Source organism: Leuciscus leuciscus (assembly GCF_965113295.1).
Source record: "Leuciscus leuciscus genome assembly, chromosome: 5".
In the NCBI taxonomy this organism is placed as follows: domain Eukaryota; kingdom Metazoa; phylum Chordata; class Actinopteri; order Cypriniformes; family Leuciscidae; genus Leuciscus; species Leuciscus leuciscus.
This window is the reverse complement of record NC_138729.1, coordinates 478,063-505,469: the sequence shown is the minus strand read 5'-3', so window position 1 is coordinate 505,469 and position 27,407 is coordinate 478,063. Positions and strand designations below refer to the sequence as shown.

The window sequence follows — 27,407 nt, the reverse complement described above, 5'->3', positions numbered from 1 at the left end:
CTACTATTAACTAACAAGAAACTCTGATTAACGGATTAGTAAGTAATAGCGCTCAGTTGAATGTGGTCGTTCACTATTAGCTAATCAGCAACTACTATTATTCCTACCTATATACAGGTTCATAATTAACATGAATAATGCATAATTTATAATAAAAGGTAATGGTAACCCACTAGTAATGACTCAAGTGTTACTACATTCGATCATGATCAGCTTTTCAATCAGTGAGTCAGTGAGCGCTTACACACTTCAGTTCCGCTCTCTGGCCGCCTCGTGTGGTTGGGGTGAGATCGCCCTTCTGACAGCCTTTCGCCAAGGACTCAACATTGATATTCGCCAACTCATGGTTGTGTATGACGACTCGATGGGGTTGGAGGACTTCATTCAGAAGGCCATCCGTGTCTTCCAACGATTATCAGCCTGCGCTCCATCACAACCCGTCTCGCATCCTCCGCCCACCTCACCATCTGTCGTCCTTCCAGCAGCTGAACCCATGCAGGTCGACACGTATCATCTCACTCATGCGGAGCGTCAAAGAGGAATACTCAATCAGCTGTGCCTGTATTGTGGGGGAAAAGGTCACATTCCTGTCATGCCAACTGTCTGTCTGTTGTGCACAAACCATCTACCACTCCCGTTCAGCCCCGGTCTGATTCTGAACAACTTGAAGTTCCAGTGTGTTCCACCACCATCGAGAGTCCAGAGACCGAGTGTAAGATCGAGATTCCAGCTGAATACGGGCGTTCCAGGATGTGTTCAGTAAGAAACTGCCAACTCAACTACCACCTCACCGGCCATGGGACTGCGCCATCGACCTGCTACCTGGGGCCATTCTACCCAAAGGCAGTCCATCCCGGAGAAAAGGCCGTGGAGGAGTACATCAGGGAGGCATTACAACAACGCTTCATCCGTCCATCTACATCCCCTGCCACTTCCAGCTTTTTCTTCGTGGCCAAGAAGGACGGAGGCTTATCATCTGAACTCCCTAACAGTTAAATACAGCTATCCCCTTCCCCTGGTCCCGGCAGCCCTGGAACAACTGCGCGGAGCTCGTGTCTTCTCGAAGCTAGACCTGAGGAGTACATATAACCTTATCCACATGGAAGACGGCCTTCGTTATACCATATGGCCTGTCAAACTCTCCTTCTGTGTTCCAGGGTTATATGAACAAAGTTTTCCGTGAGTTCCTCCAACGTTTCGTCATAGTCTACATAGACGACATCTTAATCTACTCAAGAAACCTGGCCGAACACCATTACCATGTCAAGCAGGTTCTCCAAAAGTTACGTGACCATCACCTCTGGCTGAAGCTCGAGAAGTGCGAGTTCCACCGCCCATCAGTCCAGTTCCTAGGGTATGTCATCGACCAACATGGCATCCAGATGGACCAGAGGAAGGTGCACACCATCCGGAACTGGCCCCAACACTGCAGTGTAAAGGAACTTCAACGTTTTCTCGGATTCACTAACTTCTACCGACGCTTCATCCACAGCTACAGTCTGATCAGCTCACCTCACTGCTCAAGGGCCGGCCCAAGTCTCTGTCCTGGAACCCATCTGCCATCGAGGCCATTAAATCCCTCAAGAAAGCCTTCCAGTCCACTCCGATCCTGGTTCACCCTGATCCGGATCTCCCCTTCGTTGTTGAGATGGATGCCTCTACCACTGGGGTCGGAGCGGTACTATCGCAGCAGCAGGGTCTTCCTCCACGCCTCCATCCATGTGCCTTCTTCTCCAAAAAGCTATCCCCGTTGGAGCAAAATGACGACATCGGCAATCGCGAGCTCCTTGCCATCGAGCTGGCACTGAAAGAATGGAGACACTGGCTGGAGGGAGCAAATCACCAGTTTGAGGTAATAACCGTTCATCGGAACCTTGAGTATCTACGCGAAGCCAATCGCTTGAATCCCCGTCAAGCTAGATGGGCCCTCTTCTTCACCCGGTTTGACTTCACCGTAACGTACCGTCCAGGCAATCGAAATGGTAGAGCCGATGTTCTATCTCGCCGTCACCAGCCAGATCCTGAACCCTCAGATCCAGAACTATTCTCCCTCCAGCCATGATCATAAGCCCTATCCAGTGGTCCATCGACGATCAAATCTCTCAAGCTACCCGCTCCGAACTTGCTCCGCCGGGAGGTCCTGAGGGGCTTTGTTATGTTCCACTATCCCTTCGTCAGCCACTCATGGACTTAGCGCACACGTCTCCGGGCTCTGGACACCCAGGTAGTCAATGTACCCTCTCGCTCTTACGTCATCGCTACTGGTGGCCGTCTATGAACCAGGACATCGCCCGATTCGTCAAGGCATGCTCAGTTACCAACACGCCACGGAGCCTCCCTGAAGGGAAGCTGGTTCCGCTCCCAATTACTCATCGTCCACGGTCTCACCTGGGGATAGACTTTATGACCGACCTGCCTCCATCCAACCACCATACTTGTGTGTTAGTCATTGTTGACCGTTTCTCGAAGGCTTGCAAGTTGATCCCTCTGAAGGGCCTGCCTACTGCATTCGAGGCTGCCGAGAAGCTCTTCCAGAATGTGTTCCGTCATTTCGGCCTGCCCGAGGACATTGTATCAGACCGAGGCCCTCAATTCATCTCTGGGGTATGGCAAGCCTTCTTCAAACTCCTAGGAGTCTCTGTCAGCCTCTCATCGGGGTATAGATCGGAAGATCCAAGAGATCGGGAGGTACCTGCGGTAAAACTGCCACCAGAATCAAGACAGCTGGAGCCACTAGCTTCCCTGGGCAGAATACGCCCAAAATTCTCTCAGACAAGCCACAACCGGACTCACCCCATTCCAGTGCATCCTCGGTTATCAGCCTCCGTTAGTCCCCTGGTCAGGCGAGCCGTCGGAGGTTCCAGATGTCAACCATCGGATCCAGCAGAGCGAGAGGATGTGGGACTCCAACGGGCAGTGCGGAGACACAAGAGACATGCTGACGCCCGCAGAACCGCAACCCCACAGTACCAGCCTGGCCAGAAGGTATGGCTCTCGACAAGGAACATCCGTCTCCGCCTGCCCTGCCGTAAGTTGAGTCCCCGCTACGTAGGTCCATTTACGGTGCAGAGGCAGCTCGCCGAGGTCACATACAGGCTGAACCTACCACCCACCTACAAAATCTTACCATCATGTGTCACTCCTCAAACCCTTCACTGAACCTTTGTCTTCTCCCCTCACAGGATCTGGTGGTGATGAGGTACCTCCTCCTCCCGAATTGTCCAGCACCCAGAGGCAGAGATAGACCCTGTCGTCGCACATTCCGGACGTCAGGAGCCGCCCGTGGAGGACGGGGTACTGTCACGGTGACACAACCATCTATCAGCCCATCGTCACCAGATCAGCACCCGTTCACTCTCCCCGGACTACTGATTCAGCGCACCGGCACCTCCTCATCAACCTGCACTATATATACCACACACAACCTGCACACCATCGTCTGGTCTCGTCTAACCACGTACAGACTCATCTCTTGCTACAACTCCCGTTACCAGTCTGAGACTGACCTGCCTGACCACCCGTCTTCAGATGCCCGTTCTCTGTCTTCTGTCGTCTGATCCCGAGCCGTTGTGTGTTCAGCCTGTCCCATCCTTCAACCACCTGCACCTGTGATCATCATATTCCACCCAGCTTAGTCACAGTGCAACTGCTTGAACTTCACATTCACCCTTCCATCGACCAGTGGTTGTTCCCTGCATCCTATTAATAAACTTTGTTTATACGATCACCTGTCTGTTCTCTTCCGTTGTGTGACATTACTACATCTTCTAAAGGAACTACTAATTATTTGGATCAGTATTCAAAAGTGAAAAACATGATAACTACCTAATATTGACTGAAGTCATTGTAAGCTTTTGAGATTTGTGTAAGATTTTGAATAGTAATTCCTTCCGATGGATTTGGTGATGCTTTAGTCATTACTAGTGTGTTCCCATGATCTTCACTTTAGATGCTGGTCCAAATAACTAGTAGTTCCTTTAGAAAGATGTAGTAACACTTGATTCATTACTAATGGGTTACCGTTACCTTATATTAATATTAATTATGAACCTGTGTATAGTAGTTCTCAGTGAGGTATGAATAATAGTAGTTGGTGATTAGCTAATAGTGAAATACCACATTCAACTGAGCGCTATTACTTACTAATTCGTTAATCAGAGTTTCTTGATAGTTAATAGTAGTTACTAGAATGTTAATAGTGCGTTACTCATTTGTTCCTGTGTAGTTATTCATTAATGAAGGAACAGTATTCTCAAGTGTTACCATTTTGGTTAATTTTATTAATTAAACAGCTCATAAACATTTACCACTAGAAAAAAAAAATGAAAAAATGAAAGTATTCTGCAGTCATTTAAGACATTTCTCCTTATATAGAACCTTTTTGGTTGAGTCTAGAACCCTAGAGTTCTATATAGAACCCCACTGATCCTTGTGTGAACTGTATTGTGTATAATTGTTTATTCTTATTATTTTCACGGTAACACTTTACAATAAGGTTTATTAGTTAATTTATTAACTATGAACTAACAATGATCAATACATTTGTTACAGTATTTATTCATCTTTGTTAGTTAGGGTTAGGGTTAGTTAGTTCATAGAAAAACAGCTATTCATTGTTTGTTCATGTTAGTTCAGTTCATGTGAGTGTTTGTTATGGAGAGGAATGGACTGTGAGTTTGCGGAGACCTTGAGTGTTGTGTTCTCAGTGTGTCTGTGTTTGTGTGTTGGTGGTGTTGTGTTGTGTTCTCAGTGTGTCTGTGTTTGTGTGTCGGTGTTGTGTTGTGTTGTGTTGTGTTCTCAGTGTGTCGGTGTTTGTGTGTCGGTGTTGTGTTGCGTTCTCAGTGTGTCTGTGTTTGTGTGTCTGTGTTGTGTTCTCAGTAGTGTTGCACGGTGTACCGATACTTCAAAAGTATCGCGATACTCGGAAATGAAAAACGTCACGATACCTAAATTTATCAGTATCGATACTTAAATTTTTTTTTTGAAAAAACGCCTCCCTATGGACGTCTGTGTTTTTTTCCTGACGCACGCAGCAAAGAACCTGCCGCTGTCAGTGTCATGTGACAAAACACTACAGCGAGATGGCTGCATGTGCGAGGACAAGTGGTCCACGACTCGTAGAAAAAGATGACGCGAGGAGTGACATATGGAAGTACGTTGCCTACCTTGCTCTGTTGCACGGTGCACCGATACTTCAAAAGTAAATAGGAAATGAAAAACGTCACGATTCCTTAATTTATTAGTATCATACTTCTAAGAATGACCACGTTCCAGATTTGTAAGGCCGGCGACACACTGTCTGCGTGTCGTGTCCGTTTTTATTTCGGCTCCCATGTTAACTGCCTGCGTGACACACGCGTCTGGGCGCAGCTCGAGACGCGCGGAAAACGCGTGTATGCTATAAATAGAACCGACGCCTATTTTTCACGCGACACGCAAGCTGTCACGGTGTGGGTTTTGTCTTGTTCCTTGTTAGTGTCTGTCATATTATTCCCTGCTTGTCATGTGATCCTGCCATGTGTCTTGTCATGTTCAGTTGTTCCCCGTTATGTTGATTAGTCTTCACAGGTGTTTCAGTTTACCACGCCCCCTTGTTATCTTGTTTAGCTTGTGTTCCCTGTGTATATATACCCTGTCTGTTTTAGTATGTGTCACGGAGTCCTTGTGTATTTATCATGCCACTTCTGTTTCTTCTGTGTTCCTGTTTATGTTCTTGTTTTGGATGGATTATGATATCGACTATTGCCTGGACTGGATTTTGAGTAACGGATTTCCCTATTAAACATTTCATACTGCACCCTTGGATCTTTCCCTTCTTCCCAAGTGTGGATCGTGACAGAAGGACTCCGTCATGTCAAGATCCAGCAGTATGTTTACCAGTGCCTCTTCCCCAGCCACCGAGCGGGAGAGGGGGCAAGGTTTTGAGGGGACCCGATTGGTCATTTTTCGCGGGACCCGTGGAGGCCGCAGTAGAGGAGGTGGACGAGAGAAAGACCAACACCACTCTCCACTCTGGCCCCTCTTCGACCCTGGGTTGGTGGTTTCCAGCCCAGTTCCGGTGGTCCCAGTTCCAGTGGTCCCGAGGCCGGTGGTCCCGAGGCCGGTGGTCCCGAGTAAGGTGGTCTCTGTTCCGGTGGTCCCAGTGCCGGGGGTCCCAGTGCCGGGGGTCCCAGTGCCGGGGGTCCCGAGTAAGGTGGTCTCTGTTCCGGTGGTCCCAGTGCCGGGGGTCCCAGTTCCAGTGGTCCCGAGTCCGGTGGTCCGAGTTCCGGTGGTCCCAGTCTCGGAGGTCCCCGTGCAGTCTGAGATAGACAGAGCAGCTGAAACTCTGTTGGATTACTTTGAAAGACTACATCAGATCCTGGAGAGTGCCAAGACTGTCCACGGCACGCCTGCCGAGCCTGTGTCTTCGGACAAGATGGCCGCCGCTGAGCCTGTTCACGTCATGCCTGCCGAGCCTGTGTCTTCGGACAAGATGGCCGCCGCCGAGCCTGTTCACGTCACGCCTGCCGAGCCTGTGTCTTCGGACAAGATGGCCGCCGCCGAGCCTGTTCACGTCACGCCTGCCGAGCCTGTGTCCCCTGACAAGATGGCCACCGTCGAGCCTGTGTCTGTTCCTGAGCCTGAGCCGGTGGCGTCTGTTCCTGAGCCTGAGCCGGTGGCGTCTGTTCCTGAGCCTGAGCCGGTGGCGTCTGTTCCTGAGCCTGAGCCGGTGGCGTCTGTTCCTGAGCCTGAGCCGGTGGCGTCTGTTCCTGAGCCTGAGCCGGTGGCGTCTGTTCCAGTGCCTGAGCCGGTGGCGTCTGTTCCAGTGCCTGAGCCGGTGGCGCCAGTTCCAGTGCCTGAGCCGGTGGCGCCAGTTCCAGTGCCTGAGCCGGTGGCGCCAGTTCCAGTGCCTGAGCCGGTGGCGCCAGTTCCAGTGCCTGAGCCGGTGGCGCCAGTTCCAGTGCCTGAGTCGGTGGCGCCAGTTCCAGTGCCTGAGTCGGTGGTGCCAGTTCCAGTGCCTGAGTCGGTGGTGCCAGAGCCGGTGGTGTCTGTTCCCGAGCCGGTGGTGTCTGTTCCCGAGCCGGTGCCTGTTCCCGAGCCGGTGGTGTCTGTTCCCGGGCCGGTGGTATCTGTTCCCGAACCGGTGGTGCCTGTTCCCGAGCCGGTGGTGTCGGAGCCGGTGGTGCCTGTTCCCGAGCCGGTGGTGTCGGTTCCCGAGCCGGTGCCTGTTCCCGAGCCGGTGGTGTCTGAGCCGGTGGTGTCTGTTCCCGAACCGGTGGTGTCTGTTCCCGAGCCGGTGGTGTCGGAGCCGGTGGTGCCTGTTCCCGGGCCGGTGGTATCTGTTCCCGAACCGGTGGTGTCTGTTCCCGAGCCGGTGGTGTCGGAGCCGGTGGTGCCTGTTCCCGAGCCGGTGGTGTCGGTTCCCGAGCCGGTGCCTGTTCCCGAGCCGGTGCCTGTTCCCGAGCCGGTGGTGTCTGAACCGGTGGTGTCTGTTCCCGGGCCGGTGGTGTCTGTTCCCGAGCCGGTGGTGTCGGAGCCGGTGGTGCCTGTTCCCGAGCCGGTGCCTGTTCCTGAGCTGGTGCCTGTTCCCGAGCTGGTGCCTGTTCCTGAGCTGGTGTCTGTTCCCGAGCCGGTGGTGTCTGTTCCTGAGCCGGTGGTGTCTGTTCCTGGGCATGTGGTGTCTGTTCCCTGGCCGCCCGAGGGAAGGTCTCCGCCCTGGCCGCCCGAGGGAAGGTCTCCGCCCTGGCCGCCCGAGGGAAGGTCTCCGCCCTGGCCGCCCGAGGGAAGGTCTCCGCCCTGGCCGCCCGAGGGAAGGTCTCCGCCCTGGCCGCCCGAGGGAAGGTCTCCGCCCTGGCCGCCCGAGGGAAGGTCTCCGCCCTGGCCGCCCGAGGGAAAGTCTCCGCCCTGGCCGCCCGAGGGAAAGTCTCCGCCCTGGCCGCCCGAGGGAAAGTCTCCGCCCTGGCCGCCCGAGGGGAAAGTCTCCGCCTTGGCCGCCCGAGGGAAAGTCTCCGCCCTGGCCGCCCGAGGGAAAGTCTCCGCCCTGGCCGCCCGAGGGAAAGTCTCCGCCCTGGCCGCCCGAGGGAAAGTCTCCGCCCTGGCCGCCCGAGGGAAAGTCTCCGCCCTGGCCGCCCGAGGGAAAGTCTCCGCCCTGGCCGCCCGATGGACTGTCTGCTCTGCCCTGGCCGCCCGATGGTCTGTCTGCTCCGCCCTGGCCGCCAGATGAACTGTCACTCCCTGTCCCCGTTTCCCTCCATGGACCTGGCCCCCCTTCCCTCCCCCTGATCCTCCACCACTCCACCTCCCGCCTGGATTTTTGTTTGGTCTGTCACGTCTTGTAGCGTCTGGTAGCCGCTCCGTAGAGGGGAGGTTATGTCACGGTGTGGGTTTTGTCTTGTTCCTTGTTAGTGTCTGTCATATTATTCCCTGCTTGTCATGTGATCCTGCCATGTGTCTTGTCATGTTCAGTTGTTCCCCGTTATGTTGATTAGTCTTCACAGGTGTTTCAGTTTACCACGCCCCCTTGTTATCTTGTTTAGCTTGTGTTCCCTGTGTATATATACCCTGTCTGTTTTAGTATGTGTCACGGAGTCCTTGTGTATTTATCATGCCACTTCTGTTTCTTCTGTGTTCCTGTTTATGTTCTTGTTTTGGATGGATTATGATATCGACTATTGCCTGGACTGGATTTTGAGTAACGGATTTCCCTATTAAACATTTCATACTGCACCCTTGGATCTTTCCCTTCTTCCCAAGTGTGGATCGTGACACAAGCCTGTTGGAAGCGTTTCCAGGCAAAATAGAATAGGAAAAGATGTTTCTATGTCATTTTGACACGAATACATATTAATAAATGACATTTTGATGTTTGAAAGTTTTGACATAAATACAATATAAATGTAATTTAAAAAAAATATTATCGATTTTCAAATATTGCACCTCTCAATACAGAACGAATTATTCTGTAGCCTATTGTTGTCTTTGCTGCTATATATTTATGTTTAACATGAAGTATAGGCCTTCCACAACTCTCTCCCCACATATGTCAAATATATCACCAATGAGGCTTATCATATGTTACCAATATTAAACATTGTTTAATATAATCGCTGTTCATATTTTTATTCAAAGTTCAGAATCAAGATAAAGCTCTTATGTTTCTTATGATAAATGAGATAATGCTGCTAAATTTATCTTTTTTTTTTTTCTTGAATGTCATTGCTCTAATTTATTTTTTATATTTCATATTTCATATTTTGTTCAAATGTTTAATATATCTGCTGTTCATATGTTCATTTATTAGTGTGTTATATGATTAGAATGTTGTCCCGGTTTTAAAATAAAGCACAGCAGTGATATTTGAGAGTGTTTCTCCCTTTTCAGGAAAAGTATCGAAAAAGTATCGAAATCGCAATACTTGACTTGGTATCGGTATCGAAACAATAATTTTGGTATCGTGACAACACTAGTTCTCAGTGTGTCGGTGTTTGTGTGTCGGTGTTGTGTTGTGTTGCGTTCTCAGTGTGTCTGTGTTTGTGTGTCGGTGTTGTGTTGTGTTCTCAGTGTGTCGGTGTTTGTGTGTCGGTGTTGCATTCTCAGTGTGTCTGTGTTTGTGTGTCGGTGTTGTGTTGTGTTCTCAGTGTGTCGGTGTTGTGTTGTGTTCTCAGTGTGTCGGTGTTTGTGTGTTGGTGTTGTGTTGTGTTCTCAGTGTGTCTTTGTTTGTGTGTCGGTGTTGTGTTGTGCTGTGTTCTCAGTGTGTCGGTGTTTGTGTGTCGGTGTTGTGTTGCGTTCTCAGTGTGTCTGTGTTTGTGTGTCGGTGTTGCGTTCTCAGTGTGTCTGTGTTTGTGTGTCGGTGTTGTGTTCTCAGTGTGTCGGTGTTGCGTTCTCAGTGTGTCTGTGTTTGTGTGTCTGTGTTGTGTTCTCAGTGTGTCTGTGTTTGTGTGTCGGTGTTGTGTTGTGTTCTCAGTGTGTCGGTTTTGTGTTCTCAGTGTGTCGGTGTTGTGTTCTCAGTGTGTCTGTGTTTGTGTGTCTGTGTTGTGTTCTCAGTGTGTCTGTGTTTGTGTGTCGGTGTTGTGTTGTGTTCTCAGTGTGTCGGTGTTGTGTTCTCATTGTGTCTGTGTTTGTGTGTTGGTGTTGTGTTCTCAGTGTGTCTGTGTTTGTGTGTCGGTGTTGTGTTGTGTTGTGTTCTCAGTGTGTCGGTGTTTACTTACTAATTCGTTAATCAGAGTTTCTTGATAGTTAATAGTAGTTACTAGAATGTTAATAGTGCGTTACTCATTTGTTCCTGTGTAGTTATTCATTAATGAAGGAACAGTATTCTCAAGTGTTACCATTTTGGTTAATTTTATTAATTAAACAGCTCATAAACATTTACCACTAGAAAAAAAAAATGAAAAAATGAAAGTATTCTGCAGTCATTTAAGACATTTCTCCTTATATAGAACCTTTTTGGTTGAGTCTAGAACCCTAGAGTTCTATATAGAACCCCACTGATCCTTGTGTGAACTGTATTGTGTATAATTGTTTATTCTTATTATTTTCACGGTAACACTTTACAATAAGGTTTATTAGTTAATTTATTAACTATGAACTAACAATGATCAATACATTTGTTACAGTATTTATTCATCTTTGTTAGTTAGGGTTAGGGTTAGTTAGTTCATAAAAAAACAGCTATTCATTGTTTGTTCATGTTAGTTCAGTTCATGTGAGTGTTTGTTATGGAGAGGAATGGACTGTGAGTTTGCGGTGACCTTGAGTGTTGTGTTCTCAGTGTGTCTGTGTTTGTGTGTCGGTGTTGTGTTGTGTTGTGTTGTGTTCTCAGTGTGTCGGTGTTTGTGTGTCGGTGTTGTGTTGCGTTCTCAGTGTGTCTGTGTTTGTGTGTCGGTGTTGTGTTGTGTTCTCAGTGTGTCGTGTTATGTTGCGTTCTCAGTGTGTCTGTGTTTGTGTGTCGGTGTTGTGTTGTGTTCTCAGTGTGTCGGTGTTTGTGTGATGGTGTTGTGTTGTGTTCTCAGTGTGTCTGTGTTTGTGTGTCGGTGTTGTGTTGTGTTCTCAGTGTGTTGGAGTTTGTGTGTCGGTGTTGTGTTGCGTTCTCAGTGTGTCTGTGTTTGTGTGTCGGTGTTGTGTTGTGTTCTCAGTGTGTCGGTGTTTGTGTGTCGGTGTTGTGTTGTGTTGCGTTCTCAGTGTGTCTGTGTTTGTGTGTCGGTGTTGTGTTGTGTTCTCAGTGTGTCGGTGTTTGTGTGATGGTGTTGTGTTGTGTTCTCAGTGTGTCTGTGTTTGTGTGTCGGTGTTGTGTTGTGTTCTCAGTGTGTTGGAGTTTGTGTGTCGGTGTTGTGTTGCGTTCTCAGTGTGTCTGTGTTTGTGTGTCGGTGTTGCGTTCTCAGTGTGTCTGTGTTTGTGTGTCGGTGTTGTGTTGTGTTCTCAGTGTGTCGGTGTTGTGTTCTCAGTGTGTCTGTGTTTGTGTGTCGGTGTTGTGTTCTCAGTGTGTCTGTGTTTGTGTGTCGGTGTTGTGTTCTCAGTGTGTCTGTGTTTGTGTGTTGGTGTTGTGTTGTGTTCTCAGTGTGTCTGTGTTTGTGTGTCGGTGTTGTGTTGTGTTCTCAGTGTGTCGGTGTTTGTGTGTTGGTGTTGTGTTGTGTTCTCAGTGTGTCTGTGTTTGTGTGTCGGTGTTGTGTTGTGCTGTGTTCTCAGTGTGTCGGTGTTTGTGTGTCGGTGTTGTGTTGCGTTCTCAGTGTGTCTGTGTTTGTGTGTCGGTGTTGCGTTCTCAGTGTGTCTGTGTTTGTGTGTCGGTGTTGTGTTCTCAGTGTGTCGGTGTTGCGTTCTCAGTGTGTCTGTGTTTGTGTGTCTGTGTTGTGTTCTCAGTGTGTCTGTGTTTGTGTGTCGGTGTTGTGTTGTGTTCTCAGTGTGTCGGTTTTGTGTTCTCAGTGTGTCGGTGTTGTGTTCTCAGTGTGTCTGTGTTTGTGTGTCTGTGTTGTGTTCTCAGTGTGTCTGTGTTTGTGTGTCGGTGTTGTGTTGTGTTCTCAGTGTGTCGGTGTTGTGTTCTCAGTGTGTCTGTGTTTGTGTGTTGGTGTTGTGTTCTCAGTGTGTCTGTGTTTGTGTGTCGGTGTTGTGTTGTGTTGTGTTCTCAGTGTGTCGGTGTTTGTGTGTCGGTGTTGTGTTGTGTTCTCAGTGTGTCTGTGTTTGTGTGTCGGTGTTGTGTTGCGTTCTCAGTGTGTCTGTGTTTGTGTGTCGGTGTTGTGTGTGTTGGTGTTGTGTTCTCAGTGTGTCGGTGTTTGTGTGTCGGTGTTGTGTTGTGTTCTCAGTGTGTCGGTGTTTGTGTGTCGGTGTTGTGTTGTGTTCTCAGTGTGTTGGTCTTGTGTTCTCAGTGTGTCTGTGTTGTGTTCTCAGTGTGTTGGAGTTTGTGTGTCGGTGTTGTGTTCTCAGTGTGTTGGAGTTTGTGTGTCGGTGTTGTGTTGTGTTCTCAGTGTGTTGGTGTTGTGTTCTTAGTGTGTCGGTGTTGTGTTCTCAGTGTGTCTGTGTTGTGTTCTCAGTGTGTCTGTGTTTGTGTGTTGGTGTTGTGTTCTCAGTGTGTTGGTGTTGTGGTCTCAGTGTGTCGGTGTTGTGTTCTCAGTGTGTCGGTGTTGTGTTCTCAGTGTGTTGGTGTTTGTGTGTTGGTGTTGTGTTCTCAGTGTGTCGGTGTTGTGTTCTCAGTGTGTTGGTGTTTGTGTGTCGGTGTCGGTGTTGTGTTCTCAGTGTGTCGGTGTTTGTGTGTTGGTGTTGTGTTCTCAGTGTGTCGGTGTTTGTGTGTCGGTGTTGTGTTCTCAGTGTGTCGGTGTTGTGTTCTCAGTGTGTTGGTGTTTGTGCGTTGGTGTTGTGTTCTCAGTGTGTCGGTGTTTGTGTGTCGGTGTTGTGTTCTCAGTGTGTTGGTGTTTGTGTGTCGGTGTTGTGTTTTCAGTGTGTCGGTGTTTGTGTGTTGGTGTTTGTGTGTTGGTGTTGTGTTCTCAGTGTGTCAGTGTTTGTGTGTCTGTGTTGTGTTCTCAGTGTGTCGGTGTTGTGTTCTCAGTGTGTTGGTGTTTGTGTGTTGGTGTTGTGTTCTCAGTGTGTTGGTGTTGTGTTCTCAGTGTGTCGGTGTTTGTGTGTCTGTGTTGTGTTCTCAGTGTGTCGGTGTTGTGTTCTCAGTGTGTTGGTGTTTGTGTGTCTGTGTTGTGTTCTCAGTGTGTCGGTGTTGTGTTCTCAGTGTGTTGGTGTTTGTGTGTTGGTGTTGTGTTCTCAGTGTGTTGGTGTTTGTGTGTTGGTGTTGTGTTCTTAGTGTGTCGGTGTTGTGTTCTCAGTGTGTTGGTGTTTGTGTGTCTGTGTTGTGTTCTCAGTGTGTCTGTGTTGTGTTCTCAGTGTGTCTGTGTTGTGTTCTCAGTGTGTCGGTGTTTGTGTGTCTGTGTTGTGTTCTCAGTGTGTCGGTGTTGTGTTCTCAGTGTGTCGGTGTTTGTGTGTCGGTGTTGTGTTCTCAGTGTGTCGGTGTTTGTGTGTCGGTGTTGTGTTCTCAGTGTGTCGGTGTTTGTGTGTCGGTGTTGTGTTCTCAGTGTGTCGGTGTTTGTGTGTCTGTGTTGTGTTCTCAGTGTGTCTGTGTTTGTGTGTTGGTGTTGTGTTCTCAGTTTGTCGGTGTTTGCGTGTCGGTGTTGTGTTCTCAGTGTGTCTGTGTTGTGTTTTCAGTGTGTCTGTGTTGTGTTCTCAGTGTGTCAGTGTTTGTGTGTCTGTGTTGTGTTCTCAGTGTGTCTGTGTTGTGTTTTCAGTGTGTCTGTGTTGTGTTCTCAGTGTGTCGGTGTTTGTGTGTCGGTGTTGTGTTCTCAGTGTGTCTGTGTTTGTGTGTCTGTGTTGTGTTCTCAGTGTGTCTGTGTTTGTGTGTCTGTGTTGTGTTCTCAGTGTGTCTGTGTTGTGTTCTCAGTGTGTCTGTGTTTGTGTGTCGGTGTTGTGTTCTCAGTGTGTCGGTGTTTGTGTGTCGGTGTTGTGTTCTCAGTGTGTCTGTGTTGTGTTCTCAGTGTGTCGGTGTTTGTGTGTCGGTGTTGTGTTCTCAGTTTGTCTGTGTTGTGTTCTCAGTGTGTCGGTGTTGTGTTCTCAGTTTGTCTGTGTTGTGTTCTCAGTGTGTCGTGTTTGTGTGTCGGTGTTGTGTTCTCAGTGTGTCTGTGTTGTGTTCTCAGTGTGTCGGTGTTTGTGTGTCGGTGTTGTGTTCTCAGTTTGTCTGTGTTGTGTTCTCAGTGTGTCGGTGTTTGTGTGTCGGTGTTGTGTTCTCAGTGTGTCTGTGTTGTGTTCTCAGTGTGTCGGTGTTTGTGTGTCGGTGTTGTGTTCTCAGTGTGTCTGTGTTGTGTTCTCAGTGGACGGCCTGCAGTGTTACGGGTGTAACGTGTTGCACGGGCAGAAGTATGTGGACGTGGGCTGTGGGCGTCCCGAGGTCATCACGTGCACACACTCGCACAAGGGCTTCAAGCACCGCTTCTGCATCAAGACCGAGAGCAGTGAGTCAATGCCCAAACTCAGGAACACACACTGACCCACATATGCAAAGATTACAGCGCTTAATCTTCTGCTGTTCTCTGCACATTCAAACACTCAGCAGGAAATGACCTCCGCAATATCTGACATCTGTGTGGTGTATCGACACGCAAACATATTGGAAAATATTGCTCAGAAATTACTAGCACATTTCTCCAATAATGACAACGTTGAATTAAATGTAAAATTTTGAAGTAGAAAGACTAAAGTAGTATTGTGTAAAACATACCCCAATAATTTTATTATTCATTATAATTTATATTAGTCATTTTACAGTGACCAGCCCAAAATAGAGACCTCACTCTCACTGTAAAAACATATTTTACATTAGAACACTAAACTTAATTTACTGTGTTTTTTCAGTTGATTTGTCCAATGTATTTGAGTTAAAAAAGTTTTCTCAACTTTTGTGAAGCAAGCAAAACTCCAAAAAGCCAGTGCAAAAAGAAATTATTTTTGCATAGTAAATGTTTCTACTTGTTTCAGAATGTTCAGAGAAAGTAACATTCCCATAATGTTTGAAGAATGTTAAAATGTAATGTTCCCTTAACGTTCATATAACCAAGAAAAAACTCTTTTAAAAACTGGATGTTTTAAACGTTTAGAGAACATTCAGAAAAAAAGTTTGTTGCATTACTTTGTAAATCCCAAATCAGCCTCGACCAGTTGAACAATACAAGGATAGACATAAAACTGCTCTGTTCATTCTTTCAAATGAATATAAAATGGCATACATAATTCTTAAACTGACCAAAGTATTTAAAGGGAGAAGGTTACATTAAAAACATACTTTTTAACATTACATTTTGATGAAAATGCCACTATTGTTTAAAAGAGAATTGTTGGTTTTAATGCAATCACATCAGAAGTAACTAATTAAATTACACAAATAATCCCTTTACTTTTTCAAGGGAAAAGTAACTACAGCGATGTGATGATGTGTGGTGTGATTTTATATCCGTGTGCTGCCAGAATCACACGCGTCCTTAATGGAAACGTCAGCGAAACGTTCTCAGAACATATATCTGTCAGCTGGGACTGTATGTTGACTGTAAATTGGCCAAACGGTCACTATTCTACCAGCTGAAACACTTGTAAATGCAGCTGGTGATCATGTGTTCCTTCAAATATGAGTCGATTCACAGAGAATCCAAGATTTTTCTGTGTTCAGAAACACATCAGTCTCAGTCTGTTAACATTAGACTGGTCAGTCCTGAAGCGCGCTGACGTCCACGTCAATCTCCTGTCTGAAGCAAAGGGCTGACGCAGCGTTGGCTCAGGGGAACCGAGAGCTGGAGGAGTGCTGATGAACACACACCGGTGTTTCTTTAATCCCAGCGTTTACTCCACTGAAGCGTTGCGTAACACCTTTACAGTCCTGCTCACTGTACAAATGATATATGACCAATAATTCACAGCAATTCCAAAATACTGAACCCATTTCAGCTTCGTTTTATACAATTAAACAGACAAGAATTTTTAAAAATGACTTGCAGCCATTTGATTAAACTTAACGAAGGCACGAACTGAACTTACATTTTTAAATTGAATTATGAAGATTTTTTTACAGTGATGCTATCAGCTGCTAAACAAGGACATTATAGTGCACTAAAACTAAAAATAGCATGAAAACAACTAAAACTTAGCAAGTCTAAATGAACTGGTCCGTTGATATGTAGTTCATGTCAAGAACACTGCTGATCCTTCAATTATCTCAGAAGTGTCTGTTCATGAACAGTTGTAGCAAACACACACGTGCAATGTCTAAAAATATCTAAAATATCTTTTAAAGACCGGATGCAGTGGCGCTCCAACTAATTATGTCCGTACCACACTGGACTAGCAGCACGAGTTAAAGACGAGTCCAGCTTCCTTTAAGAACATTTAGCAAAAACGCCAAGAGCGATGGCATCAGTAACACCATCAGTAACATCATCAGTAACACCATCAGTAGTAAAACCATCAGTAACAACATTAGTAACATCAGTAGTAACATCATCAATGACAACATTAGTAACAACAGTAGTAAATAAGTAACACCATCAGTAACACCATCAGTAGTAACACCATCAGTAACATCAGTAGTAACATCATCAGTAACATCAGTAGTAACATCATCAGTAACAACATTAGTAACACCAGTAGTAAAATAAGTAACACCATCAGTAACACCATCAGTAACACCATGAGTAACATCAATAGTAACATCAGTAGTACCATCACCAGTAATAACATTAGTAACATCAGTAGTTACATCAGTAGTAACACCATCAGTAACATCAGTAGTAACAACAGTAGTAACATCAGTAGTAAAATAAGTAACATCATCAGTAACATCATCAGTAACACATTCAGAAACATAAGTAACATCATCAGTAACATCATCAGTAACATCATCAGTAACATTCAGAAACATAAGTAACACCATCAGAAACACCTTCAGTAACATAAGTAACACCATTAGTAACACCTTCAGTAACAAAAGTAACACCATCAGTAATATAAGTAACATCATCAGTAACACCTTCAGTAACATCATCAGTAACATTATCAGTAACATTCAGAAACATAAGTAACACCATCAGAAACACCTTCAGTAACCAAAGTAACACCATCAGTAACACAAGTAACATCATCAGTATCATCATCAGTAACATAAGTAACATTCCATTTTATCAATCTTCATACGTCACTTTTTAATGTTCTCTGAACTTTCTGAAACATTTAAAAAACATCAGTTGAACGCCCAACTAAGATGTTCTAAATTACTGGAGAAACGTTTGTTCATAACTTTGAGATAACCTTGCTAGAACATTAGCTTAAAGGGATAGTTCACTTTGAAATTAATTTTTGGTATGTTTTAGCTTACCTCAAGGGCATCCAAGATGTAGGTGTCTTTTTTTCCGCAGTAGTTTCAATTTTGATATTTTTAGGTCAAACCGTTCTTGTCTGTCAGTCATAATGCAGGTCTATGGTCACTGTCTCAAAACACAAGCACAGAGTCCAAATTAAAACAATTCCCCGTCGTCCAAATGAAACAATTCCCCATCGTAAGTACACATTGATGGCCTAAGACACGAAACGAGCGGTTTGTGTGAGAAAACGAACAGTATTTATATCGTTTTTACCTCTTGAACACAGCCATGTCGAAGTGATCTGATCTGACGTGTACGCAGACTTGTGCATAGATATATACACACTAGATGTCGCCTTGTCTACGGCAGTTCATTGGAACGAATGTCTTTAAGGCGACATCTAGTGTATATATCAAAATTGAAACTACTGCGGAAAAAAAGACACCTACATCTTGGATGCCCTTGAGGTAAGCTAAAACATACCAAAAATTAATTTCAAAGTGAACTATCCCTTTAAGTTCTGAGGATTTTCCCTATTCGCTGGGGTTTCATGTATTGCAATAAACAGATTTGACGTTTGTATGTACATTGACTTCAGTGGCCGCATGATGGTCACGGTGACACACGAGTCCCTGAGCCACGTTATTAATGAGTTTAATTATCAGCCTTGAGACACGCACTCCAGTGACACAGTGAAGATCAGAAGTGAGTGACAGCTGTTTTCTGTGACTGACAGCTCTCTCTCTCTCTCTCTCTCTCTCTCTATACCTCCCCCTCGCTATCTGTCCTTCTCTACCCCCCCTCTACCCCCCCCTCCTCACTCTCCTCCCCCCCCTCTCTCTCTCTCTCTCTCTCTATACCTCCCCCTCGCTATCTGTCCTTCTCTCTATCCCCCCTCTCTCCTTCTCCCCCCCCCCTCTCTCTCTCTCTCTCTCTATACCTCCCCCTCACTATCTGTCCTTCTCTACCCCCCCTCTCTCCTCCCCCCTCTCTCTCTCTCTCTCTCTCCTTCCCCCCCTCTCTCTATACCTCCCGCTCGCTATCTGTCCTCCTCTCTATCCCTCTCTCTCTCTCTCTCCCTCTCTATACCTCCCCCTCGCTATCTGTCCTTCTCTCTATCCCCCCTCTCTCCTTCTCCCCCCTCTCTCTCTCTCTCTCTCTATACCTCCCCCTCGCTATCTGTCCTTCTCTACCCCCCCTCTCTCTCCTCCCCCCTCTCTCTCTCTCTCTCCTTCCCTCCCCCCTCTCTGTACCTCCCGCTCGCTATCTGTCCTCCTCTCTCTCTCTCTCTCTCTCTATACCTCCCCCTCGCTATCTGTCCTTCTCTCTATCCCCCCTCTCTCCTTCTCCCCCCCTCTCTCTCTCTCTATACCTCCCCCTCGCTATCTGTCCTTCTCTCTATCCCCCCTCTCTCCTTATCCCCCTCTCTCTCTCTCTCTCTCTCTCTCTATACCTCCCCCTCGCTATCTGTCCTTCTCTCTATCCCCCCTCTCTCCTTCTCCCCCCCTCTCTCTCTCTCTATACCTCCCCCTCGCTATCTGTCCTTCTCTCTATCCCCCCTCTCTCCTTCTCCCTCTCTCTCTCTCTCTCTCTATACCTCCCCCTCGCTATCTGTCCTTCTCTCTATCCCCCCTCTCTCTCTCTCCATCTCTCTATACCTCCCCCTCGCTATCTGTCTTTCTCTCTATCCCCCCTCTCTCCTTCTCCCCCCCTCTCTCTCTCTCTCTATACCTCCCCCTCGCTATCTGTCCTTCTCTACCCCCCCTCTCTCTCCTCCCCGCTCTCTCTCTCTCTCTCCTTCCCCCCCTCTCTGTACCTCCCGCTCGCTATCTGTCCTCCTCTCTATCCCCCCTCTCTCTCTCTCTCTCTCTCTATACCTCCCCCTCGCTATCTGTCCTTCTCTCTATCCCCCCTCTCTCCTTCTCCCCCCCTCTCTCTCTCTCTATACCTCCCCCTCGCTATCTGTCCTTCTCTACCCCCCCTCTCTCTCCTCCCCGCTCTCTCTCTCTCTCTCCTTCCCCCCCTCTCTGTACCTCCCGCTCGCTATCTGTCCTCCTCTCTCTCTCTCTCTCTCTCTCTCTCTCTCTCTCTACCTCCCCCTCGCTATCTGTCCTTCTCTCTATCCCCCCTCTCTCCTTCTCCCCCCTCTCTCTCTCTCTATACCTCCCCCTCGCTATCTGTCCTTCTCTCTATCCCCCCTCTCTCCTTCTCCCCCTCTCTCTTTCTCTCTCTCTCTCTATACCTCCCCCTTGCTATCTGTCCTTCTCTCTATCCCCCCTCTCTCTCTCTCCATCTCTCTATACCTCCCCCTCGCTATCTGTCCTTCTCACCACTCCCCCCCACCCCCTCCCCCCCTCTCCTTTTCCCCCCTCTCTCTGCAGCTGCGCTGGGAATCGTCCTCACCAGTGGATGCGCCACCTCTCGCCACTGTCAGCAGCAGGAACTGCCCGGCGTGAGCATCCATTGCTGCGACTCGGACCTGTGCAACAGCGCCACCCTCTGGCGGCCACACACACACACACACACACTGCAGCTGCTGCTCGCCACGCTCCTGTGGATCTGCTTATGATTCCTCTGCTCATGAACTCTATCAGCGAGAGACTGCACAGGATATACAGCACTTACACAAAGTTACTTCGAAAAGTAATGCATTACAATATTGCGTTACTTAGTTACTTTTTCAGAAAAGTAATACGTTACGTTACTTTTGCGTTACATTTTTTTCACCTGGGTTGGGCTTGTTTTTTTATAACAAAAAAGTTATATTTTGGGGGCAAATGTAAAGGCCCTTTCACACCAAAAAGTGAAATAATAAGCATCAGACTGAAGGAAATGCATTTTTACTCCTGTACAGTAGAGGGCGCTGCTCAAACAAACCTTTCTGCTGCTATTTTACCGATGAAAAAAAAAAACTGAATCATCGAAGGTCAGAAGCAAGCGGCAACCTCCCCGTCTCTCTCTTGAAACCAACACGGAAGTGAGTTAAACTGCAATTCATTGACTGGCCGCTTGGGCTGGCTGCAGAAGTGAGTCAAATCTGGATCTCCCCCATGTTAAAATTACCAACTTTACAGCAGAAAAAAACATGTTTACAGCCTGGATCTCTATGTGGCTGAGATCAGCCAATAGCAAACCACAACCAGCCAATCAATCAAGCCCCGCCCACATTTGTTCTTGTTCCAGAAGCGTTTCACTCGGATATACGACACTATAGAGAAGAAACTTACCTTTCATGCCGACTTTAACAGTCATGTGATCAAACAGTCATCTTTAAAAACATTGCATGGCTTATTTGCCACATGATGAACACATTTCGAGGAAGTAAGGACACATGTTTGAGACCCCAGTTATATTACAAATAAGTTTGAGTTTTAACACCTACAGTCACACCTGAACACCTCGCTGAACTTTAACGTTGATCTTACCGTTGATAACATTAAAGCTGAGAAAATAAAGGGATAAGCATTCATCTTACATTATTTATATGATTAATTATATTGTTGTTCATGTAGTCAACTGTTAGACTTTGCACTGATAATTCCCACCACAAAGAAAAATGAATAAAAACTGTAAATGTACCCGAGATGTTTTGCTTTCAAATCTTTTCTATAAGTGTGCACAACAATACAGAGTTAGAGTAAGTGTAACACATTATCCATAGTCACCTTCAACTAACCTGAAACAATCCCTAACCCTAACCCTATCGTGAGTAAAGGCTACACGTTGTTCAGCAATTTCATTTAGTGCTTATTTGTCTAATTACACTGTTACCTTAAAATAAAGTGTGACCAACGTTCACTGGGATTCGCTTCAGCATTCCCTCATGTGGGATGGATGGATGTTACTAACTCTTCCCATGACTGTAAAGACACAATACAGGTTTGTCAGCATATTTTGAGAATGAGCCAAACACAATCAAAAAGTAAATAACATTGTAATGTTTCTGGACCCAGAGCTGCTCTGAGCTTCTGGCCAAACGTAGCTATAGTATCAACTCTTTCCTGCCACTGACGGACTGGTCCATATTCCCGTGTTAGGCATCTTCTGGAAGAGTACTGGATCTCAGGGCGACTAGTTTAACTACATCTCTCAGTAGCGAAGTCAGTCTTTCTCATGCTGTTTTCCAGGGCTGAAGAGACGAGCAGCCACTCTTGAGATCTTCAGTAAAAGGCCTGTGTGAGAGACAGAATAATGTGTCCATTGAAGAAACCAATCCGTTAAATCAGTTCATCAGCCCTTCGTCTCTCGGTTCTCCTAACGTGTCCTGATGTCGCTCACGGGGTCTTAATGAGTGTGGATGTGAACGAGGTGTTTGCTCAAAGTAAAGCATTACTCTACCAGCTGCTCTATGCTTTTACAGCAGATTTATAATTACTGTAATGAGTGTGAGATTCAGCCTGAGGCCACGAGAGGAGACGAGTATTATTATTACAGGTGTGTGTGTGTGTGTGTGTGTGTGTGTGTGTGTGTGCGTTTCAGAGCCGGACGAGATCTCAGATCTGATCCAGGACACTTCCTTTCTACAGCAGTTTCTCAGAACATTATTTCAAAGCAGCTTTACATAAACTCATGTTAATGCTTAGATACCCTAATGCCTAATAGTCCACATTCAGCAGCAGTTCTCAGCCAGGGGTCCAGAGCCCATCACACTCCGAGAAACATGAGCTTTATTGACATCCATGTTTCCGGGAAGAACCTTTAACACCCATAGAAGCGTTCTAGAAGTGTGGTTGTTTTAAAAGGTCTTTGGGGAACCAGAACCAGTTCCTCTGTGGCATCAGTGTGAAACCCTCAGCAAACCTCAAACTACCAAACCCACTTAATCATTTGAAATTAGACAAATTTTAAAATAAGCTCAAACCAAATCAAGATATTTTGTATTTTAATTCTTCATTTGAGTAACATTAACTGTCCTGGAAACATGAAGGCTCATTTTAAAGTGTTAAACCTGGAAAAATAATGTATATCAGCAAAATCTTAAAAAACAAGGGTATTTTTAGAATGAATACACATTTTAGTTGTTAAGCTAAGGTCTAAAACACCATCTGTTAGAAAGTTAAAATCCTTATCCAGAAAAGCATGAAGAAATGATGTAAATCCATTAGTTAATAACAGTGGAACCTGAAGAACCTTTGGCTATTAAAACGTCTGATGTCCCCAAACGTAATTTTTTTGTTAAAGAAACCATGAGAGCCCTTAAAAGCTTATAAAAATATAGTGTATTGTGAACAGTACGAGTAAACATGCTGAGAACCACTGGTTTAGAGTACAAGATCTCTTCAGTCCCACAATGTGTTTGTTCACTAAACATTATTTACACTGTAAACGTCCCGCTTTTAAAGCTTTTGCAACATTGCAATCGTTTCTCAAACACTGACAAAGTCAGTCCAGTAAACCAGATCCATTTTACCATTTGATTCGCCTCTGGATCATCAGTGGCTTGTACCTGCAGGAGTTGAGCGGACAGAAGCTGCCAAATACACAACGCCGCCTGGTGGACAAACACGACACAACACCAACAGCCGCCTCAGACTCTTTATTGAGCATCAGTATTTGGTGAGTAGATCTCGGCTCGGCCTGTAGCCCAGGCGTCCTCCTCTCCAGAAGCACAGGTAATAACTGACGGCCACAACACTCATGACGGTCACCAGCGCCACCGCGACCACACACACCAGCAGCCAGACACGAGACGCACTCAGACCTGTGCAACATCATCAGCATCAAATGATTTCATGATATCAAATTTGAATCGCAAACTTGTGAGTCATGATATGCGTGTCAATGCCCAGCCCTGACATGACTGAACACTACTGACCGCGCCCAGAGCTCGTCCGTGAGTCCAGTGACCCGCTGCTCTGAGGCTCATTCTCCACCATCACTAACGGCCCCAGAACTTTATGTGCCGACACGCCTGTGGAGAAAGTGAGGGTGTTAATGCTCAGGTCCTGGTCCAGAAGAGAGGCTGGTGCCGAGGGTCACGTACCACCGATCATGAGGTCAGTCCTCGGGCAGGTGGAGTCGCAGCAGGAACAGGCGTAGCTCTGGGACGGGTCATCCAGGAGCATCCATCTAAAACACAGCGTCATCACAACCGGCTCTACAGGACGTCCAGACATCAACAGCTTCACATGATCCGTTTTAAAGGGATAGTTCACCCAGAAATGAAAATTAGCCCATGATTTACTGACCCTCACGTCATCCTAGGTGTATATGACATCCTTCTTTCAGACGAACACAATCAGTTATATGAAAAAATGTCCTGGCTCTTCCAAGCTTTATAATGGCAGTGAACGGCTGTTTCTGTTTTGAAGTCCATAAAAGTGCATCTATCCATTCATATTAAATATTAATATTTTTCTTACACAAACGCATGGCTTTGCTTCAGAAGCCCTTTATTAACCCCCGGAGCCTGTGGAGCACTTTATCATGATAGATGTACTTTTATGATGGATAGATGATCCATTTTTGGGTGAACTATCCCTTTAAGTCGAAGTGTGTGTGAAGGACCTGCGCTTCTCCGGCACGTAGTGACAGGCCTTCCGGTCCACGTTCAACCTCTGGACGACACAAGCTTCCAGATCACAGTGAAGGAAGATCTGCCCACAGAAACAGAGACCAGCTGAGAACGACACCAAGCAATACAAGCTGAGGATGAAGCCGCGGCGCTCACCTTCTCTCCCACAGCAAACCTGAAGGCCTCGAGATAGAGGCGTATTTCATCAGAGTGCCGGCGCGGCAGAAAGCTGGAGTTTCCGGATTTACTCTCCATCAGACACCTGTGAGAGAACAATCAAACATGCCGAGTACAACCATCATCAGACACCTGTGAGAGAACCATCAAACATGCCGAGCACAACCATCTCTCGGGGTTTTGTAGAATATATTGATTCATTGATGCACATTGTGTTAAATTCATGACCCTTAATGGACTTTTTTATTGTTGTTGCTATGCCCTTAAAGTCAACATGAAATCAAAATGGAAATTCTTGCTTTTTATGAAATATTGCAGTGTTTATTCTAAATGATTTAAGGGTGCACATTGTTTTAATAGTCTTGAATCAGAATAACTTCCTCAGCAAACAATTTTGCGTTTAAAAGACGTCAAATAGTCATCCAGAGCCCACACATCTAGGCTAAAACCAGGCAACATTTGAGCTGTCAGTGAAAACTTACGTCTAAACCAGCCCAAGAATAGACCAGCCATCAATTAGATGAAGAAATGAAATGAGTGAAGAAATTAAACAAAACACCTTGTGATCAGTTTGCTTTGCTTACATGGAATATCTTACATCTCGCAAGTTATTTTGGCAAAAACGACATGTAACCAAATTCAAGGTTATTTTGTCTAGAAGTGTGTTACTCACAGCCGGACTATATCGGGTCTATAGTTAACCTAGACGGAGAAGTGACGGATATTGCTGGCTCGGTCTCTGGGTGAACGAGGGCGGGGCAACCTGTCACTAACATGAGATCAGCCAATAGCAAACACCCATCCAGTGGACTCTTACCCAGCGTTGGCGATGATGGGATGCACCTGTGTGGTGTGGCTCGTGTCGGCGTCTGTGGTGAACTCACAGCTCTTTATGTAGATCCTCAGGGATCTGCGGCTCCTCGGCTCCACCGTGGCTCTGATGGGAATACTGGAACCCAGTCCGAACCTCAGAGACGGAGCAGGACCACTGAAATCAGCTGCAGAATCAACCAGTGTCTGATCAGAAACATCCTCATCCGTGTCCTTACCCATCTGACCCTACTGACACAGTTGATATTAAATCTTAAAGCACATTTAGCTTACATGTATTTTTAACGGAAGAAACCGCATTTGTACCACATTTTACTTTATATACTGTGACATTTGAGTGAAACCTATGAACACCATTTCTGCCACACAAGTTAATATTTGCTCATGATTAACCAACGCATGTTTTTTTGTTTGTTTTTTTAACTCAGTTATGGGCTATTGCTTTTTAATCAAATTTTTTAACTGTGACAGTTTAAATCCTTCATTTTGATTTCTTCTCAATTTCAAATGTCAATTTTGGCTTTTTAAATCTCAATTATGAATGTCAATTTAGAGTTGACAATTTCAAATTATGTCAGTTTTAACTTTAATACAATAACTTAAGTATGTCAATTATGATTTACCCAAGTAAACAGTTTATTTTTATTTTTGTGCTGTAAATGGGTTTCCAGATAACAAGATATTCAATACAAAAGCAGAACATTAGTAAATTGAATCAATGAGGCTTTTTAGAAGTGGAGCAAGTCATTATTTGAATGAAAGTCTGAACTAAACAGGGAATGTGTGCTGAAGATAATGAGGAGTGAGTTCGACTAACGGTTCATGATCTCCATGTTGAAGGTGTCCTGTTCTCCATTCTCGTCCGGTTCCTCTGCCCTGAACTCGCTCTCCTCGCTTACAGGCCTGAGCAAAACAAGCCAAAGACTTACACCAAAACTCACATTCACCCCACACTCACCACTGGCTCCGGATCACCTACGAGTCATAGACACACTTCACCAACTGGGTAATTATGGGAAGTTCAGGGCGTCGCGCATAGATCAGTATGTTGGAGTACGTGACTCTGTCCTCCATCACCTTCAACACAATGGAAGAGAATCAGGTGAGAGATTGACCGGAGTTTGCTCTGAATCAGCTCAGTACCTGCTGGATAAAGCCACAGTCACGCATGAACACACGGAAGAGTAGCGTGTCCTCGGACATCAGGGAGCTCGGCGGACAGGTTCCCAGCAGAGCTCTGGACGGATCCACCTTCTGGGAGAATCCCAGCCCAGGCCTCCAGTGTACCGTAACCCAACCATCACTGCCACAGTCTACAGACAAATCTGAACACACACCACTGCAGTTATACTGACAGATACACCACCAACATGGAGAAATAAAGATGAGAACACACCCTTCTGTGCCATTGCAGTGGCCACAAACATCCAGAACAACAATCCTGAAATCATCTTCAGCCAAACAGAAACACAAGCACTTCTCATCCTTTATTGGAGCTGATGCTAATCAAGTCACTCACAGTCAGCTGAGCGTTAACTAATCGCTAACTAATCGCGTCACTCAGAGAGTTAACTAATCGAGTCACTCACAGTCAGTTGAGCGTTAACTAATCGCGTCACTCAGAGAGTTAACTAATCGAGTCACTCACAGTCAGCTGAGCGTTAACTAATCGCGTCACTCAGAGAGTTAACTAATCGAGTCACTCACAGTCAGCGAGTTAAAGACAAATTAGTAGGTGGCGGTAATGCACCTTTTTCGTTGGTTTGCCAAACTGCCATAAAACACCAGAAGAAGAGTTAAAGAGAAGGAGAGAAGAAGGCAAGAAGGTGACAGGTGCTATGGGGAAATAGTGATTTAACTGTTTTTGGGCCTCCACTGCTGACCGGTGTACAATGTTAAGTGAATTTATTTTATGCTTGTTTTGTTTTGACATATTGCTAAACATTGAATGAGCATTACTATGCTCTTTGTCTGTAGAAAACGATTGCAGGAATGAGAAGGGTGGATGCATGAACAATGACTGAAAGGACTGTGGATGAAAGTGGACACTGATTTTTTTTTTTTTCATGCACCATTTTGGATTGGATTTATTCTGGTGCTGTTGCTTGGACTCGGACCCGGACCAACTCTCTGAGGGAAATCGTGAGAGAAGTCTATGTCTTTCATGCACCTTTGGACTCTAATAGGAAATCATGCTTTAATGTGATTGTCTAAGCAATGTTGTTTATAGAATTAAGTGGTATTTAAACGAATGGGTAATATTTGAATACTGCTATTGGGTCCATCTGAGATTGAAACAAGCAGCTTATGATTGTCAAAGTATAGTTTATTTTGTTTTCTCTTGGTTTGTTTTCAATGTTTTGTTGAAGGGGTTTTTCATTTTCACTGTGTAAGTAAGCACTATAAAATAAGTCAGATGGTTCCCTCATACTGAAGATTCTGGTGTGACAATTCAGACAATTTTTAATAGGTAGAACCCCTTTCTTATGTGTAGCCCTTTACATATAGAGTGGAGGTTACAGTGTGAAGCCACG

General features: G+C 46.0%; 3 protein-coding genes and 1 long non-coding RNA gene across 4 annotated transcripts in view; 2 read left to right on the top strand and 2 right to left on the bottom strand.

The window, feature by feature from the left end:
• Positions 1 to 20,921, top strand: part of LOC309498252 (uncharacterized protein) — a 23,337-nt gene extending 2,416 nt beyond the window's left edge. The window contains exons 2-3 of the mRNA XM_082168817.1: positions 14,319 to 14,459; positions 19,733 to 20,921. Coding sequence (XP_082024943.1) covers positions 14,319 to 14,459; positions 19,733 to 19,920 — 329 coding nt within the window. The 3' untranslated portion in view covers positions 19,921 to 20,921. The remainder of the gene's footprint in view (positions 1 to 14,318; positions 14,460 to 19,732) is intronic.
• Positions 4,995 to 9,449, bottom strand: LOC309500046. The gene is made up of 2 exons (XR_014206455.1): positions 8,747 to 9,449; positions 4,995 to 5,417 (listed from the first exon to the last, which is right to left on the bottom strand). It is a non-coding gene; the product is annotated as an uncharacterized lncRNA (long non-coding RNA).
• LOC309500106 (uncharacterized protein) lies at positions 5,852 to 8,679 on the top strand (the record flags this gene model as incomplete). Its single annotated transcript, XM_082171665.1, has 2 exons — positions 5,852 to 7,024; positions 8,067 to 8,679. The coding sequence occupies 2 exons, from the start codon at positions 5,852 to 5,854 to the stop codon at positions 8,316 to 8,318; spliced, it is 1,425 nt and encodes a 474-aa protein (XP_082027791.1). The 3' UTR covers positions 8,319 to 8,679.
• A 1,657-nt stretch (positions 20,922 to 22,578) lies between the features above and the next one.
• Positions 22,579 to 26,453, bottom strand: LOC309498479 (zona pellucida sperm-binding protein 3). The gene is made up of 10 exons (XM_082169246.1): positions 26,270 to 26,453; positions 26,017 to 26,198; positions 25,853 to 25,950; positions 25,691 to 25,776; positions 24,860 to 25,040; positions 24,022 to 24,127; positions 23,859 to 23,947; positions 23,335 to 23,420; positions 23,167 to 23,262; positions 22,579 to 23,052 (listed from the first exon to the last, which is right to left on the bottom strand). The coding sequence occupies exons 1-10, from the start codon at positions 26,355 to 26,357 to the stop codon at positions 22,898 to 22,900; spliced, it is 1,167 nt and encodes a 388-aa protein (XP_082025372.1). The 5' UTR covers positions 26,358 to 26,453; the 3' UTR covers positions 22,579 to 22,897.
• Positions 26,454 to 27,407: the final 954 nt, after the last annotated feature.

Bases quoted from the DNA above. Each gene is read 5' to 3' on its own strand.
- LOC309498479 (XM_082169246.1), bottom strand. From the start codon at position 26,357: ATGAGAAGTGCTTGTGTTTCTGTTTGGCTGAAGATGATTTCAGGATTG. The intron at 26,199-26,269 runs GTGTGTTCTCAT...GTGTGTGTTCAG, and splicing joins CACTGCAATGGCACAGAAGG to ATTTGTCTGTAGACTGTGGC. The intron at 25,041-25,690 runs GTTAGTCGAACT...TTGATTCTGCAG, and splicing joins CAACATGGAGATCATGAACC to CTGATTTCAGTGGTCCTGCT.